The sequence below is a fragment of the Triturus cristatus genome, chromosome 5_1 (assembly GCF_964204655.1).
Source record: "Triturus cristatus chromosome 5_1, aTriCri1.1, whole genome shotgun sequence".
In the NCBI taxonomy this organism is placed as follows: Eukaryota; Metazoa; Chordata; class Amphibia; order Caudata; family Salamandridae; genus Triturus; species Triturus cristatus.
Window position 1 is genome coordinate 921567808 of NC_140587.1, and position 16939 is coordinate 921584746.

Consider the following 16939-nt stretch of genomic DNA (forward strand, 5'->3'; position numbering starts at 1 on the left):
ACTCCATGCCACTGCACTCTACTCTGCACCACACCACACCACACTACGCCATTCCACTACACACTGCACTCTTCTCTGCACCACTCTACTCTACACCAATGCACCCTACCCCATAATACTCTACTATGCACCATTGCACTCGTTGTCACTTCACTCTACACCTCTCTGCACCACTTCACTCTATGCCACCCTACTCTGCAACACTGCACTCTATGGCACCACACTCTATGCCAATGTACTCTACTCTGTACCACTTCATTGTAAGCCAGTGTACTCTATGCCAATCCCCTCTAAGACACTCTAATCTACTCTGTACCACTACACTCTGAAACAGTCTAGTCCATCTGCGCCACTTCACTCTATGCCACTGTGTTCTGCACCAATGCACTCTACATCACTTTACTCATAACCAATACTCTCTACGCCACTGAGCTCCATGTCAATCTACTCTGCACCACTGTATGCTACTATAGTAGAGTGGCGTAGATTGAAGTGGCATAGGGTGGAGTGGTGCAGAGTAGAGTGGAGTAGTACAGGGTAGAGTACAATGGCATTGACTGCAGAGGCATTGAGTGCAGTGGAGTAGAGTTTAGTGGTGTAGAGTGAAGTTGTGTAGAGTGCAGTGGTTTAGAGTGTAGTGACATAGAGTGCAGTCATGCAGAGTAGAGTGGCGGAGACTGCATTGGTGGTCTAGGCAACTCTACTCCACTCCACTCTACGTCACTTCACTCCACGATACTTCACTCTATGATGCTCTACTCCATTTAACTTTGCTCCCTTGACACTCTATGCCATTCTACGACACAACATCACTCTACGACGCTCTACGCAACTCCCTCTATGCCACTTCATGCCACTTTATTCCACTCTATTCTATGGCACACGACTCCACTCTACTCCACTCCGCACTATGGCAATCTACTCCACTGTGCACCATTCTACTATGCAACACTCTAGGCAACACCGTCTATGCTACTCCACTCTGCTCTACACCACTCCATGACACTCCATGCCACTCCAATTTACTCAGCTCTGACACTGTACTGTACGCTACAACACTCAACTCTACGCCCTATCACTCTATGACACTCTACTCCCTCCATGACACTCCCCAACACTGTACGCTACTCCATGACACCCATACTACTCTTCTCCGCTCCATGACAGTCAACTCTACTATACGCTACTCTACGTCACTCCATAATACCCTACTCTACTTCACTTTACAACACTCTACTCCATGCTCCAACATTGCTAAAACATATTGGCAAAGCCAATAGCTCTTACATAGACGAGACCAACTGGCTTTGTCAATGCTTGTTTTTGACTGGGAATCACAAGTACCATTCAACTGCTGCTCTCCCTTCCTGCTTAGTTCTGCAATTTTGCATGGACAGGCAGCAAGGTTTACTTAATTTTATGCATCTATCGCAGGCACTTGTACAAACATGGATCTCCCGTGAAAACAGTATCAGAAAAAGAAGTAGCTTTCTTGTGGATTTAGTTAAAGCCAGACAGGATTACTGTAACTCCCTTTATTTTGGCTTTCGTTAAAAAACGATTTCCAGATTTTAGGTTCTTCAGAGCAATGCAGTGCGACTAATCTTTAACCTAAAACCGCTCGAATGGACAAACGTGGCTTGCACATTCTAGAATGGCTCCCTTTGGTACATATTTCCATTCCTAAATGCCCATCACCAAATATTTCTCAAACAAAGAGTGAATATGATGGGGCAAACACTGGAGGCTTTAGGATTTATTAGAGGGGCAATTGGTGTATGCAGCGCTGGCTGTTATTGTGAAAGTCTACAGGAGCGCTCAGTGGGGCAAACTAAGGGAGGCCATGGTGTTGATTGGCTGAGGTCCAGTGACTGACAGCTCACTATGCAAACCACAGGGCAGGAAAAGGGGGCGGGCTGAGGCAAGATGTAAGGAAGGTGTGTAGAGGAAATGGTAAGGGGACTCATTTATTTATTTATTTTAGTTATTTGCAAAGCATACTCTATAAAACGAAGTGTTAGCAGGCGTTATGAACTAATGAATAGAACACTATTATTACATAGACCGTAAAATTAGGCCTGAAATATTAATGCAGTGAAAAAGTCCATACAAGTACCAATAATGTTTGTTAAACAGACGGTTCTTCTCTACCTTTCTGAAGCTCAGCACTGCAGGTTTTTCTTTCATGTGTTGGCAAGCACCTCCAGATTTTAGGACCTAAGACTTAATCACCAGTTTGGGTCCACAGCAATTGGAACATCCTTACAAGACTAAATTGTTGATCATTTTCCGCAGTGATTTATGGGAGGCACTACTTGACCCTCAGGTATCTGACACTGATTGGTGCAGTATGAGTACAACAGTTATGTGACTAGCTCTGGTGTCCAACCAGGGCCCAATCACAGAACATCAGGCATCACAGGAAGCAAGTTTTATTACAAACTGTTAGACCTGGCTTTTTCAGCGGGTTTATCCCCTTTTTTTGCTTTTTGGCCTCCTGTTTTTGACCCTGTTTTGGTTGGTTTTATGACTTTGGGCACTTTCCCACTGCTGATCAGTGCTAAAGTGCATATGCTCTCTGTGTAAATTGTTATTATGGAATGGTGTTTCCATGATTGGCCAATTTGACTTACTAGTAAGTCCCTCGTACAGTGCACTGTGTGTGCCAAGGCCTGCAAGTCAAATGTTGCTAATGGGCTTGCAACACTGATTGTGCCACCCACACAAGCAGCCATGCAAAAGGGTCTAAGGCCTGCCATTGCAGTGTCTGTGTGCAGTCTAGTACTGCCATTTTGACCCTAACCTTTCCTTTTCTTACATGTGAGACACCCCTAAGGTAGGCCCAAGTTACCCCTGTGGGCAGGCTGCAGTGTATGTGAAAGGTAGGCCATGCCCTGATGTGTGTGGCATGTCCTGATAGTGAAATACTGCCAATTTCGGTGTTTTACTATTGAAAGTCTATCTGTCCTATAGGAGACAATGAGGATTTTACTTTTAACAACCTATAAGTATAACTGCCCATGGGAACAAGATGGGAAGGTGGAGTTTGGTATGCCTGAACTCTGAATATAAAGATGCATCTTTTAGTAAGGATGATTTTTATACGCTGGGTTTGAAAATACCTCTTTTAGAAAGGGGGTATTTTCTTGCTTAGCCATCCAGTGTGCCTCTGCTAGGTTTGTGTATTGACTGTCTGGCTTTGGAGTGACAGGGGCTGGGGATGTGCATTCTGTACAGACAGCCACTTGCCTTTCCGGGTTGAGTCAGGGCTGGGCTGAATAGACCTGAGCTGCATTCAGAGTAGGTTGAGGAGATTTTTTTCACACCTGAATGGGCCTGGTCTCCCTTGGACAATGCTGTCTCAACCTCCTGCCAGGAAGCTGGGCCAGGAAGGACAGAACAGGTCTTTGCTGAGCACAGACACTTTCTGCTTCCAGAGAACAAAGGATTTTGTACTATAAAAAGTGGGTCCCAAACACCTGAACTTTAGATCACTTCTGGAATTCAAGAGGAACCTCTGCCAAGGAGAAAAGCTGGAGAAACTGAAGGAGAAGTACTGCCTCTTTCCCGTGTGCTGTCTGAGGTTGGCCTGCAGTGGCTGTTTCTGCCAAGGAGAGGATAAAGACTTTTGCTGTGTGCTGTATCTCCTGCTTGAGGAAGATCTCCAAGGGCTTGAAGTAGAGCTTGCCTCCTGTTCTGAAGTCTCAGGGACACAAAGACTTCACTACCAGCTCCCCTGAACTTCCTTGCTGGGAGTTCTGACCTGCCAAGAGGTGCCTGTTGCTGTATTGGACCTCTGGAGGTTGTTCGTGCTGTTGGGAGCTGGAAAAGAAACGCAACTTTGAGAAGTATGACACATCCATACCTGTTTCCGATGCATCACGAAGAAACCAACACTGCGCCTGCCTGCAGCACGAGAAATCACAGCACGCCGAATCCCGTGCACCAATCTCCGAGGTCCGAGATCACTGCAAAAACCAATGCATCGTGGGACAGCGGCTTGAGAGACCAATGCAGCGTCTTCACTGCTGCCGCATCGAGAACCGCTGCATCCCCTATCCTCACGCATTGCATCTGGGTGCCACGCCTGCAAGAAGGCTGGAGGCCGCAGTAAGAAATCGATGCATCACCTCCCCGCACACTAAAAAACCGACGCATCACCTCCCCTTCAGTAAGGAACAAACGCATCACCTTCCCTGGGTGTAAGGAAGAGACGTATCACCTTCCCTGCGGCAGTTTTTGTTTGTGAACGTGGTGCATATAAGGTACTTTGAGTGAAAAATGTTGCATCTACAATTTGCTATGAAAAGAACTGTTTCTACCTTTTAAAAGTCATATTTTTATTACTGTGTTGTGGATTTTTGTAGTTTTGGTCTTGTTTGGCTCAGATAAAGATTACTTATTTTTCTAAACGGGGGTGCACTTGTAGTGTTTTCATTGTATTACTGTATGTGTGGACAATTCCCTTACACACTGCCTCTGAGATAAGCCTGTCTGCTTGTGGCAAGCTACCAAGTAGGAGAGCAGTGGTTATTTTAGAGGTTTATCCCCTTACCCTAAATAGGAAGAAGGGTCCCTACTTGGAAAAAGGTGCAAACCTTTGCCAACTGGAAACGCTCCTTTCTAACACAAACAAACGTCAAAACGAATGTGATCTACATTGTGTCTATCTTTAGACTGAATCACAAAATAGAGGGCAGTGTCAAGGAATGCATATATGGCAAGCACGACAAAATCCAAAGAACTGAGCTTCTGAACTGAGTTGGACTGACCATGGTGGAGAGAAGGAAAGCCCCAGTATTCTGGGGGACAGACAGCTGCTTCCTGCGATGGGCGGTTGTAGAGATCCTCAGCCACCGCAGCCTTCCCTGACAAAAGGCATTGGTGCAGAGGGAAACCTTTCTATACAGGTACCTACACGATGTTCTGCTAATGCACATCATTCCAATGCCTGACACTGAAGCACTGGAATATTTCATGAATATTTCATGAGCTTCTCTTCAGAACTACATGCAAAACACAGGCTTGTTCCCCAAATGTATTTGGAAAATTGTTCAGCACAATGAAATACTTGAACTAATGTTTTTTTAACAATTTCTGCTGGGTGTTCGGTGGTGGGGGCTCGAACCTGGCCCTATCAGGGAAGTTCAGCCATTTTCGCTACATTTGCAATCTTGGGGAAAAAAATGGGCTGTTGTTAATAAAACGATTTTGGAAGACGACTTTTAGCGCAGAGTGCATGTGATTTAGGAAGACTGAGGTGACATAAGGTGGCAAAGTTGGTCCATATATATTTGAAAAGATCTGGTAGAGAACAAACTTGTGAATGAACTATAGCTATTTAAACAAGTGAGCAGGGATCCAGCCTCATTCATTGTCAGGGAAAGGGTCCAACAGCTTGAGTGGTGACGTCAGATCTGATTCCACTGCCTGTCTGACTTCTGGTAGGGCCATATTTCTGAGCTCTAAGCTGGCGAAGCAAAGTGGCAGAGTTAGCAGGAGAAAGCCTGACTCATCGTGACAGGCCGCTTTCACCTCTGACAAACTGCAGTTCTCAGCAAGATGGATTAAGCCGGAAGCTGGAAATTATCTCACTTTAGCAAGCTTTTCCTAATCTTTTCCTTTTTGCAGTCGTTTAGCTTTCTTCATTGAAAATCCTGCCTAGTGGGATTTCACTTTTCTGCTCACCCCCTGTTCTGGATTGGTGCGGTTCGGCCATGGGGAATTAATAAACACTGACAAGAGTTTACACCGGTGACTGGACTTTGCCTTGAACCAAGGGGTGTCACTTGATTTGCCCGGGGGTGGCTCTGTTTGTCATTAATCTGAACGGGCAGCTCTCTTCCTAATGTGGAGGTGCGAGTGAGGAAAAGAGGCAAAGCGGAATACACAGAGGTAGAATTGGAGACACAAATAATCGCACATAGGTTCGTACCTCTGAGCCAGGCAGGGGGGAGATATAGATAGAAATAGGTCAGACAGATAAAGGTCGAATTATTCATTAGAAATTTGACATATTGGATAAGTGGCCTCAGTCAATTTCTTTAACAGAGCGTTAAGTGTCTCCCTCTCAATGGCAGAGGCCAGAATCTAATATTCTCCTTTTTTAGCCTTCTAACCCATAGTGTGCAGCCACGTTTTCGATGCCTGTGAGTGAGACTTGTCTCTCACAGTTATAGATTCCCTGATTTTAAACAATTCCTGTTTTGTGTTGATATTATTTTATTTCCTTTCCTGTGCGCTACTGTGTTTTATGCAACTAATTCCCAAATTCGATAGTTGCGGTGTGATTCTCTCCTAGAATTAATGATGTATGAAAGTAAAAGAGCTCCATATTCCATGATGTTTTATCTCCAGAAGGACAGAGAAGACATTCTTAAATTAGTCAACCTTTGTTCATCTTTTCACAGATTAATTTCTGTTCCAAAATTCGAAAGAAGTCGCTGTTATGGCTCTAATCTGAAGGAAAAAGGAGGTAAACCTCCCAAAAAAGCTGAGAAGGGTGATTATAGAGGAAATGGGCATTTTCATATCAAAAGCTGAACTATAAAAAAGGCATGGCCTGTAAAACAAATGAAAATGCAATTATTGATAAAAGCTTGAGAAATAAGCATCTTGCTCTGTTCACTTTCAAATTTTACCAACATTATACCATAAATAATACTTTACTATGTATCCAATTACAATCAGCCAGAAGTTAAATACGTGAAAGCCCTAAAAGGGTATCAACCGCAGTCTCAATGTCACCAACCTCCTATCGTTTGGGACATTTGGTGAAGTTTTTATGAAGAAAAAATTTGAAAAGTACATAGGGCCATATTAGCAAGGGCAGGATCGCCGCTTTAGCGGCACTTTTTGCTGATACAGCGGCGATATTTTCATCGCCCTATTAGCAAGCTGTCACTAACAGCTGTTAGCGACACCTTAATGGCGATAGAGGACTTTTTTTATAGCTTTGCATATCAGCGATATTTATCGCTAATGGCATGCAAAGTGGGCGTTCCTCACTAAAAGTAATAGGAAGAAGTCGCTAACACGACTTCTCCCTATTAGCAATGCCCGCAAAGCGATAAAAAAACTCGCGATAACCGCGATTATCGCTGTATTTTAACACCTGCTAAAATCCTGATTTAGCTATTGTTTTCTATGGGAGGTGGATTCTAAGGCTGAATCCTCACTTACCTATTAGCGTCCTTTTCCTTAGCGATGGGAATTCATCGCTGGAATTCCCGCGTTATTGATGGAGAATCGCCGCTATCGCTGGTTTATTATCGCCTTGGAGATAAACGTTGATAATAACGCATTATCTCCGCGATCTAAACCAGCGATAGCCGGCGATAAAAAATACAGCGCTAAGCGCGCTTTGCGATGATTGTCGCAAGTCCTTGCTAATATGGCCCATAATTTTTTTAGATTTCGAATTTTTTCTAACCTTCTACATATAACCAAAACTATACCTAAAGCAAGGGCAATGAGAGATTGTGGAGCTAGGAGGAGCAATGCAGAATGCTAATTTTTACCTGACACTCCCTTTTTCGGGAATTAAAAGATTAATACAAGAGGAAAGACGAGTTTTCCCCTGGATACATATATTTGTCGGTTCATTTTTTATCGAGACTTCTCATTGCTTATTGATTTCACCAAGAGAACCACAAGGCTCTGAGATGTCAGTTAGAAATGTTTTTGATAAATGCAAAAATCAACGTTTAACATGTGATACTTGGTCAGGGAGACTCCTCCCTAACTTGACTACAGTGAAGGTGATTGATTGGGTTACAGAAGACGCCTCAGTGTTGGGCAATTTTACACCACATTTGCACCAAATAATTGGTGGGGATGTAATATGTAATTTGAGTAAGCCATGCAAAAACATTATTTTGTTAGTCAGTCAGTGCAGTGGTCATTTTTGCTTTGGTGGGTCAGGGTAAATGACAATGTAAAATTGTCACTGGAACAATCTATGTGACCCAAACCCTAATCTTTTAGGAAGATGGAAGAACAACGAAAAAAACAAGCATTGTCAATGCCAATCGGCCTCACCTTTGTATAGAAGCGAGACCGATTAGTGTTGTCAAGGCTAGTTTTCAATGTGTGTCTAGTTTGATGTTGTATCTTCCACATTTCGGCTCCAGTTTTCCTACTGCCCACGAGGTGGCGATAAAATGCAGCAAACAAGAGTTGTTTAAATTATCTCTGCTTTCTTAGATGCAATGCAGCTTTCAGAGAAGGGCCAATGACGAATATACCAATGGTGAAACCACAGAGCTCCTGTGGTGAGGAAAGCAACAAACAAGAGCAAGGTAAGTGAGGCTGAAACAAAATCCATCCAATATTGAGCAATGTTTGGCTCTGTGGAATATTGTGTACAATGGTGTCTGCGTCAGAAAGAAGAGATGTCTGTATTAAGACCACAAAACAAGGATTTGCAATGCAATAGGTCTCGCATTTTCGAGCGTTTGAGCTATTGGCATTGTAAATACCAATAGTTTAAACTCTCGCAAATGCTAGACCTATTGCATTGCAAATACTTTTTGGGTTCTCAGAGCCCCCATGCCGGATGAAGGCCGCACCCCTTTTTTTCTTTAAAAAAGCAGTGTCTAACAAAAAGTGCGCAGCCGCTATGAAAGTGAAACTGCAGCATAGAGGCTTTTACAAAAAAAAAGCATGCTTGTTAAAGAAAATGGGTTTTTTTTGGTTAAAGCCCCCGTGCCGCGGTTTCACTTTAATAGCAACTGCGCACCTTTCCTTAGACACAGCTCTTCTAAAGAAAGGGGCACGGCCTTCATGCACGTGAAAGTGCAGCGTGGGGGCTTTGACAACAAAAACAATGTTTGCAATGCAAAGTGAAACTGCAGCATAGAGGCTTTTACAAAAAAAAAGCATGCTTGTTAAAGAAAATGGTTTTTTTTTGGTTAAAGCCCCCGTGCCGCGGTTTCACTTTAATAGCAACTGCGCACCTTTCCATAGACACAGCTCTTCTAAAGAAAGGGGCACGGCCTTCATGCACGTGAAAGTGCAGCGTGGGGGCTTTGACAACAAAAACAATGTTTGCAATGCAATAGGTCTCGCATTTATGAAAGTTTAAGCTATTGACATTTACAATGCCAATAGCTCAAACTCTCCTAAATGCAAGACCAATGGCACTGCAAGGAAGTGTCCGCCATTGTCCAGGCTGCTTGGAAAGTGAAATCTCATATGGCGCTCTGAATGTAAGGAAAGCACATTGTGGCTGCAGTAGGGCAAAACCCATTAAAGAAAATAGTGCTTACAGATGAAATAAAACATACCGTGTAGCAACAGAAGTAAAAGGGCCAGTCCTCATGGGAGGTTTCAAATAGAGACAAGGCGGTGCTAAGGAGGGACTAGCAAGGCAATTAAGGAATCAGAAGCCAGCATTTACGAAGGACTATGACACAAGCCAATGAAAAATATGGGCGGGGGAGTGGGAGGAGCTTCACATCCCTAACTGAATACAACATGCCTCACAGAGCAGTGCATGCTCTGCCCAGGCTCGACCTAAAAAACAACCAATAGAGATTTTCTGGCAGCTTGACCTACCTGTGACCTTTTGTATCTTGTATAACAACACATTAATATGATCACTGTTGCATGCAACACAAACTGAGTTGTCACTTGGGTCACCTTGGACGTTTTCTGACCCCCACCAATGGCACTCATTTTATCAATTTTGGAATAACGATAAGCTGAGAAGACCCACCTACATTTGTATCTGTGACTACAGGTTGCACATCTACGGCAGTTCACTGGGACAGATTCACAAATAATTTTCTGTGATATACTCTTGGAATACACCTGGCTTACCCCTGAATTCCAGGAATAAGCCAGGAGAAAGGTAGGAGCTCTACCGGATGACTCCTGGATTCAATGGTAAACCTGTGGACCTCCAAGAGTAATTTATACACAGCAAAGTCTTTGTGACTTGGACCCACTGAACAGTCTTATATCCTGGTTGGTACTCTAATCATTTAACTGATCAATACCAGTCTAGAGCCAGTTCTTAGCAGTGTGTATACGAGATGGCCTAATTCCAATGACCAACAGAAGATCTGCTTTGTTTGTGGGTCACAGCCATGGATGGACATTCAAAAAATATTACTGGAAAAAAGCATTGCTGGTTCCAATTGTTTCCAATTACCTGAAACATCCAGGTGCTCCAGATTTGGACACAGTGACACCACATCAAAGACCGCCTCATTTGATATGTTATAGCAACCCGACACCTCAAGCCGTCTCAGTTCTGGGCAGCACTGGGCAATGATGTAGAGTCCTCTGTCTGTGAGCCGCCTGCAGCCACTGACAATTACCGTCTCCAACATGAGGCATACGTTGGGCGTGTCCTGACAGAGCCGGCGGGTCAGCACTTTGAGAGCTCTGTCAACACTGATTGTCTCTCCAGTCAAACGAATAGTCCTCCAGAGTCGCGGATCCCAGGCTAGGTTGTACCAGCGGCGGCAGACACGTGCACAGCGGCACAGCTGGTTCGTAGGCAGGTAGGAGAAGATCTGGATCATGCACTGGTCTGGGAGTCGATCAATGTTTCCTCGATCCTTCTGGTGCTTGGAGGCCAGGCGGATGAGCGGATGCGCCAGGCGGCTTGGAGGGGGTGAGTGAACAATGGCCACCGTTTCCCCAGTGATTGAAGATGAAGACGTGGAGGAACCTCTTCCATTTTGAAAACTTTGCACATTCTGCGGGCATATCAGAGCGGGGCTGGGCGTGCTCAGTGTGCGCATACTCAAGTCTGAGTCTGAAAAACAAACAAAATGGAGCAGATGTGAGAAAGCAAGGCTCAAGCCTGGGTGTTTTTGAGCATAAACGTTTACATATTTCCATCACCTCATAGATCATTTTGCATTATGAATAATTTTAAAATGTTAGTACTTCACAGAATCTAATCTTCTGAACTATAGGACGGGCAAACATGATTTATTTCATCCTAAACTAATTTAAGCAAACAGAATGGTTATTTTCAATATGTTTGCCATTTATCCTAATGGCCTTGAGGCCAGGTGGCACACGAGCCCGTTGACATGAGAATCTTAACCTCCCATTTCCCTGCATATTAAAAAGTGATTACTTTCGCACAGATGTTTTCCTTTGTCTTAAGAGTGCTGTGTGGGTAATGAGGGTCAAAGAAACACGTCATTTCAGGTCTTAGATTCCTTTCCCCATTCCAAAATGAACAAATCAATGCGACAAAAAATATTGTGCTCACATTGTTGCCATTTACAAGGAACACATGTATTAATCAGCCTCCAGGGAAAACACATATCCTGCATTTAAATATATCTGAGCCCTCACGGGCCCATCACGCAGGTTCTGCAGCATTAATGACCGGGCAGTTATTAGGTAATGTAACACTTCTCTCCCACAAATCCTAGCACAATGGACCGATTCACACAATTTGTGGTGCACCTAAGGAGGATATAAGTGCTCAAAGCAAGCAATTTGTGATTATAAATTTCACTTCCTTATTAAAATAATCATGAGAATACATTGTACTTATAATAGTGGAATATCTACCAGTAAAGCACTTTTCCACTATCATGAATTGAGGGATAGGGCAGAGGACACATGGGGGTGTGGAGGGGGGGCAGGCACTAAATAATTACACACACTTGGAAAGGAAGGCAAGTAAGTGCCTTACCAGGAAGCAAATGGAAAGGAGCAGTCCTCCAAGCTACTGAGGCGGGGGTGGGGGGTGTGTGAGGGGATTAGTAAGAGGGTAGTGGTGGGAGGGGTTTCCTCATAGTGAAAATACTCTCCCTGTGGAGAAACTAGTTAGATGTGCAAATGGGAATTTCTGCTTCATCGGTGTCAACAGATTTTTTTAATGGGGGGATAATGTACACATTTAAAGGGCAAGTGGAAAGTCCAGGATCTTGGGGGCGGGGGGGCTGCTGGCTCCCCCTCCTTGCAGAAGCCCATGGTGGGAGCGCTCCTGGAGACCTATAATCTAGGACTGGCCCTATGAGAGATGATTTAGGGGCTCTTTTAGAGTTTTGCAAGTGGGCCGACGAGCCTTTGGGGCAACGGAGGCACCACCACCAACCTCAAGACTGCCTGCTCATCAAATATAGAGGTCCCCATGGTTTAGCAGGGAATTTTCGCTGGAAAAGCTCCTGCTAATATAGCAGAGAGATCTTTCAATGAAAATGTAAACCTGGCTGGGATCCTATGAGAAAATGGTCAAGGCAGCATTGTTTGATATTTTGTTTTTCAGCAACAAACACCAAAAGCAAGAGTTTGTTTCTGCAAAACAAAAAAATCAATGGCTCTGATGTGCTTGGATGTTTCACCCTGTTAGGTTGAATGCTTTTTCGTGCTCGCAATCACCATTCCTTTCATGATGGTTGTGAACATGAGAACAGAGCACTCAAAGGGCCCGATTCACAGAACTAACTTAAGACAAAATCCTAAACTTACTACCATTTTGGTATTCACAGAAGGCACTTACTCATTTTGGTATTCACAGAAGGCACTTACTCATTTCGGTATTCACAGAAGTTAGGAGTCCTAACTTTAGGACTCCTAAATGCCTTCTGTGAATACCGAAAGTCTTAAAATTAGGATTTTTCTCAATTTAGTAGTCCTAAGTTTAGACTTAGGACTACTAAATTGAGAAAAATCCTAATTTTAAGACTTTTGGTATTCACAGAATGCATTTAGGAGTCCTAAAGTTAGGAGTCCTAACTATACTACTACTAAACTGAGAAAAATCCTACTTTTAAGGCTTTCGGTAGTCACAGAAGGCATTTAGGAGTCCTAAACTTAGGAGTCCTAAACTTAGGACTACTAAATTGAGAAAAATCCTAATTTTAAGAATTTCGGTATTCACAGAAGGCATTTAGGAGTCCTAAAGTTAGGAGTCCTAACTATACTACTACTAAACTGCGAAAAATCCTAATTTTAAGACTTTCGGTATTCACAGAAGGCATTTAGGAGTCCTAAAGTTAGGACTCCTAACTTCTGTGAATACCGAAATGAGTAAGTGCCTTCTGTGAATACCAAAATGAGTAAGTGCCTTCTTTGAATACCAAAATGGTAGTAAGTTTAGGATTTTGTCTTAAGTTAGTTCTGTGAATCGGGCCCAAAGGCCTTAATTTTATAACGGGGGCCTTTCAATGCAGTTGAATGAGTGGACCTGTGGTGCTAGTCTGCCAGCATGGACTTTCTAACATCAGGCCAGGCTCTTCTGTTGGAAACTAGATGGATCTCCCACCTCTATATGAGATTGGGGAATTGGGATGTCTAAATTACCCCTTATTATGTTTTGGAGCCTGTGAATTGGGCCCTGTGTGAGCCACAGATTCAGTGCTTCTTGCAAAAGGACCTCGCTTTTTTTCAGTTAATCTTACAGGTCTCAGTCAGGGGTGAAACTTCCTATTTGGAAGGATGCTGTACAATTTAGTCAGCTGGGCTTTGAAACAATCCTCCGTTTGTGTTCATTTTGAAAGAGTGGACCTTTCTGAAGCTAAATTGTGGGTCAGCTTGTGAAGCATAAAAATAAATACATAGAGAATATGATTTCTGTACAACAGTAATGCACCCAAAAGTGGTTGAAACTTGCTTCTTTCTTTGCACTGAGCCTATATTATTTAACCCCTTGAGTGCCCCGCCCTTTCCCCGCCCTGTGCCGGCCCTTTCATTAGCGGGCGGGGTTCATGACGAGATAGTCTCGTCATGGGCACAGCGCAACCGCGGCCCATGACGAGACCATCTCGTCATGGGCACTCAAGAGGTTAAGATGCTCTTTTTCCTATTCATGTATAAATATTGGCTGCTGACATGCTTTCTTTCCCTCTCTGTACCAGACCTTCCCTCATTTGTTATAGTTTAAGTTTACATTTTATTTTATGTTTCTTGTTTGCAATGGGCAAAAAAATGCCAAAGGCCCTGCTTCAAGGCGAAGCAAATAACAAAGGTGGGGATAAATCATTTTCCTGACATCGATTGAGGTGATAAAATTATATGTCCTCTTTGCAAAAGGTAGGTGGCACTTCTGCGCACAAGAGCCGGTCTTCAAAAGACAGGAGTACATCTACAGCTGGTAGTTTACAACCGTGTGTATGTGTAGATTTTTGTCAGGTTTGCGAGACCACGCCTCTGCAAACTACAACAGTTACAGATGCCCAGGAGAACCACTGGAAAATTGTAAATTACATTGTTCTGTGAGCAAATAAATATATGTGTGCATTGATGCTTGCCCATGTGAAATTCTTTGTTTCTTTTTTAACTCAATGGAGAAAAGCATGTTTACCTATGGAGTAATTCCGTTCCCATCAAATTTAGGGGTGTTCGCTCTTCCTACCCTATAAAGGGATCTGCATCTGTCCTTGTCGAGAGTAAATTTCTGATATTTGACAGGATGGGAATGGTTTGGAGAGGAGCTTATAATTACCCACAAAAGTATAGGGTGTGTATGTGTGATCCCTCACGCAAACTCCAGGGCGTTCCAGCCCCGGACTCCTGCTCCGCTGCCGAAGCTGCACTCAATCCCCGGCCCTCCGAAGGGATTTAATCACATGATAAAGGTTTATGTGATTAAATCCCTTGATGAGAGCAAAACCAACCTTTGGGGTTTCCAAAAATGGTCCTGCACTCTTAACAAGGCTATTTGCACGTGTTAGCCAAACTTACATGTGTAAATAACTTTATGCAGTGTCCTTTCCCTTAGCGACAAAAGTTATGAACAGTCACCTATACCTTTGACTCATGATATAGAGCCTGATCTTTTCCATTCTCAGATCTCACATTTGCAAATGACACTGAAGTACCTCTCGGCTTTACCTCGGGTCTTTATGTTGTATTAACGTTTTGAGCAGAGATGGGGTGGAGCCATGTTGTCAAAGAAACAGTCAAGGGTTGCTTACATTGGCTAGAGATGGCACATGTCTGTTTCACATCAATAATCAAGGTTCAGTGGGTCACTCTGCTGCCCAGTGCCACTGCACCTGCTGCACCAATGGATGGTACACTCCTGCCACAGCATTTCCCCTGTCAATTTTTAGGCAGAAACATTTGTCCCTTTTTCTTATTTTTTAAACAGTTTATTGTCAGTGCTGTGATGTTTAATAAGGGAGGCAATGCTGTTGACATCGAAAGCCGAAGACACACAATTGATGGACGGAATGCAGAACAAAACAAAACAAAACATTCACCCCCAGTCAAGAGATTCATGACTGGGTTAAATCCATCATTCTTTTGCTCACCATGACACCCCAGTTTAGACCTGGCCATATGCAAATCAGTCTTGACCCTTGACCCTATGCCCCATGGGAATAGTCCAGCCCGAACTGCCAAGCCAGGTCCTCCCTGGACCGGAAACAAGCATCCTAGGACCGGTTTCGGGGTTTCACCCCTCTTCAGCCAGGATAGCTTGATTCGAAAGCCGTTCACTCAGTCACACTACATACAGTATTGGAAGCTCTCTGTAGAGGTGCTCTGTTCATTATCTCGTGTGTCATAGAAGAGTTTTTATTTTCCAGTTTACAGAAGTGCGTTTTAATAGATGTATATAGTAGAAGTCATTTTCATGAAAAGATCACAGTGAGAAACTGTTCGTAATGTATGGAGAGAAAACAACAAACAACGAAAGAAAAGAAAAAAAAGGTTACTCAATAAACAGATTCAAACAAAAAAATGAAAATGTCACGGGGAGTTGCCATTGATTAAAGAGGGGGACTGGGAATATAGATAACTAAAGAGAATATATCTCAGCTGCAAAACACGTCAGATACAAATTTCAAAAGGGAGTCCTAACGAGACACTGGACCTTCTGACTAAATAGCAATTAGCACTGATCCCCATTAATGAATGGAGCTGTTAGTTGCAGGAAATTACCCTAAGATGACAATGTTACCCATCTAATCACTTATCCGTGTGAACGGTTAAAGTCCTGCCTTGCGAATTTACCTGGTCTAAGGCAGGTAATCGAGAACAAGCAATGGCAAAGCCACCATCCCCAAATGAACTTGCAGACATATACATGTAGCAATATGGTGCTAACATTAAGCACTGCACAATTTATTGTTGACAATTTAAAATATATAGGTTACAACTTTTACTACTGGCAATTTCAAATGCTAATGAAACACATCTGATTATGTGATATGGCTAATACCAGCAGTCAAATTCCAATATCACTGACAAAAAAACTGTTAAGTCATATGGCCCCAAATGTGCTTTTTTTCTAGCACAATTACATCTTGGATATAGACTCTAACTTCATACATGCTTCTTTTAACCAACTCAAGAGAGCGAGCAGATGCATATCTCTATTTCGGGAACAAGCAGAAGATGCAGACTCCCAGCTTCAAGTTCTTAAATTTGCTAAAAGTGCTACTATTTATGAAAAGTCGAAAGTGGGGACTGAGATGAAGTGGTCTTTGTGGAGCAGCCTATGTCCCTTCTATTCCTGGGATCCAATTCATGGACAAAGGTCTCCGACCATCACCCTTAAAAACTAAACACATCATATAAGTCTTCGGCTTTTTCTTTGGACAGAGCAGTTAACACACGAGCATCACTTGCAAGGCCATTTGAACACACAAAAATTACATTTGTTGAGGTATTTTGATGTACTACAGTTCTTGCTCCAATGAGCAGCAGCAGAGCATGCCACAATTTTTAATTTACGTCTGGTTTTAGCCTAGACCTTTTGATTTTTGCTAAAATTATATTTATAACATGCTTACTTGAAAGACTTTCAGACAGCCCCCTTCATCCATTGGTCAATTGTGTCATTCATATTTTTCTTCCACCCACTCTAAAGCATAGAGCATGGGGCAATAAGGTAGCCCACTTCAGCAATCGGATAACTTCACTGTGAGTGACAGCTCTTTCACAAAGAGCACATCCACACACAAGGTAGTACCCTTCAGTGCCAGGGGCTATGGCAATGTGTGACTTTTCAGCC

At 43.2% G+C, this 16939-nt stretch overlaps 1 protein-coding gene across 2 annotated transcripts in view; it reads right to left on the minus strand.

The window, feature by feature from the left end:
* FBXL7 (F-box and leucine rich repeat protein 7) overlaps nt 1–16939 on the minus strand; it is a 732935-nt gene that overhangs the window by 4587 nt on the left and 711409 nt on the right. For both annotated transcript variants that reach the window (XM_085605961.1, XM_085605962.1), the window contains one exon: nt 10157–10768. In XM_085605961.1, the coding sequence (XP_085462087.1) occupies nt 10157–10768 (612 nt within the window). The remainder of the gene's footprint in view (nt 1–10156; nt 10769–16939) is intronic.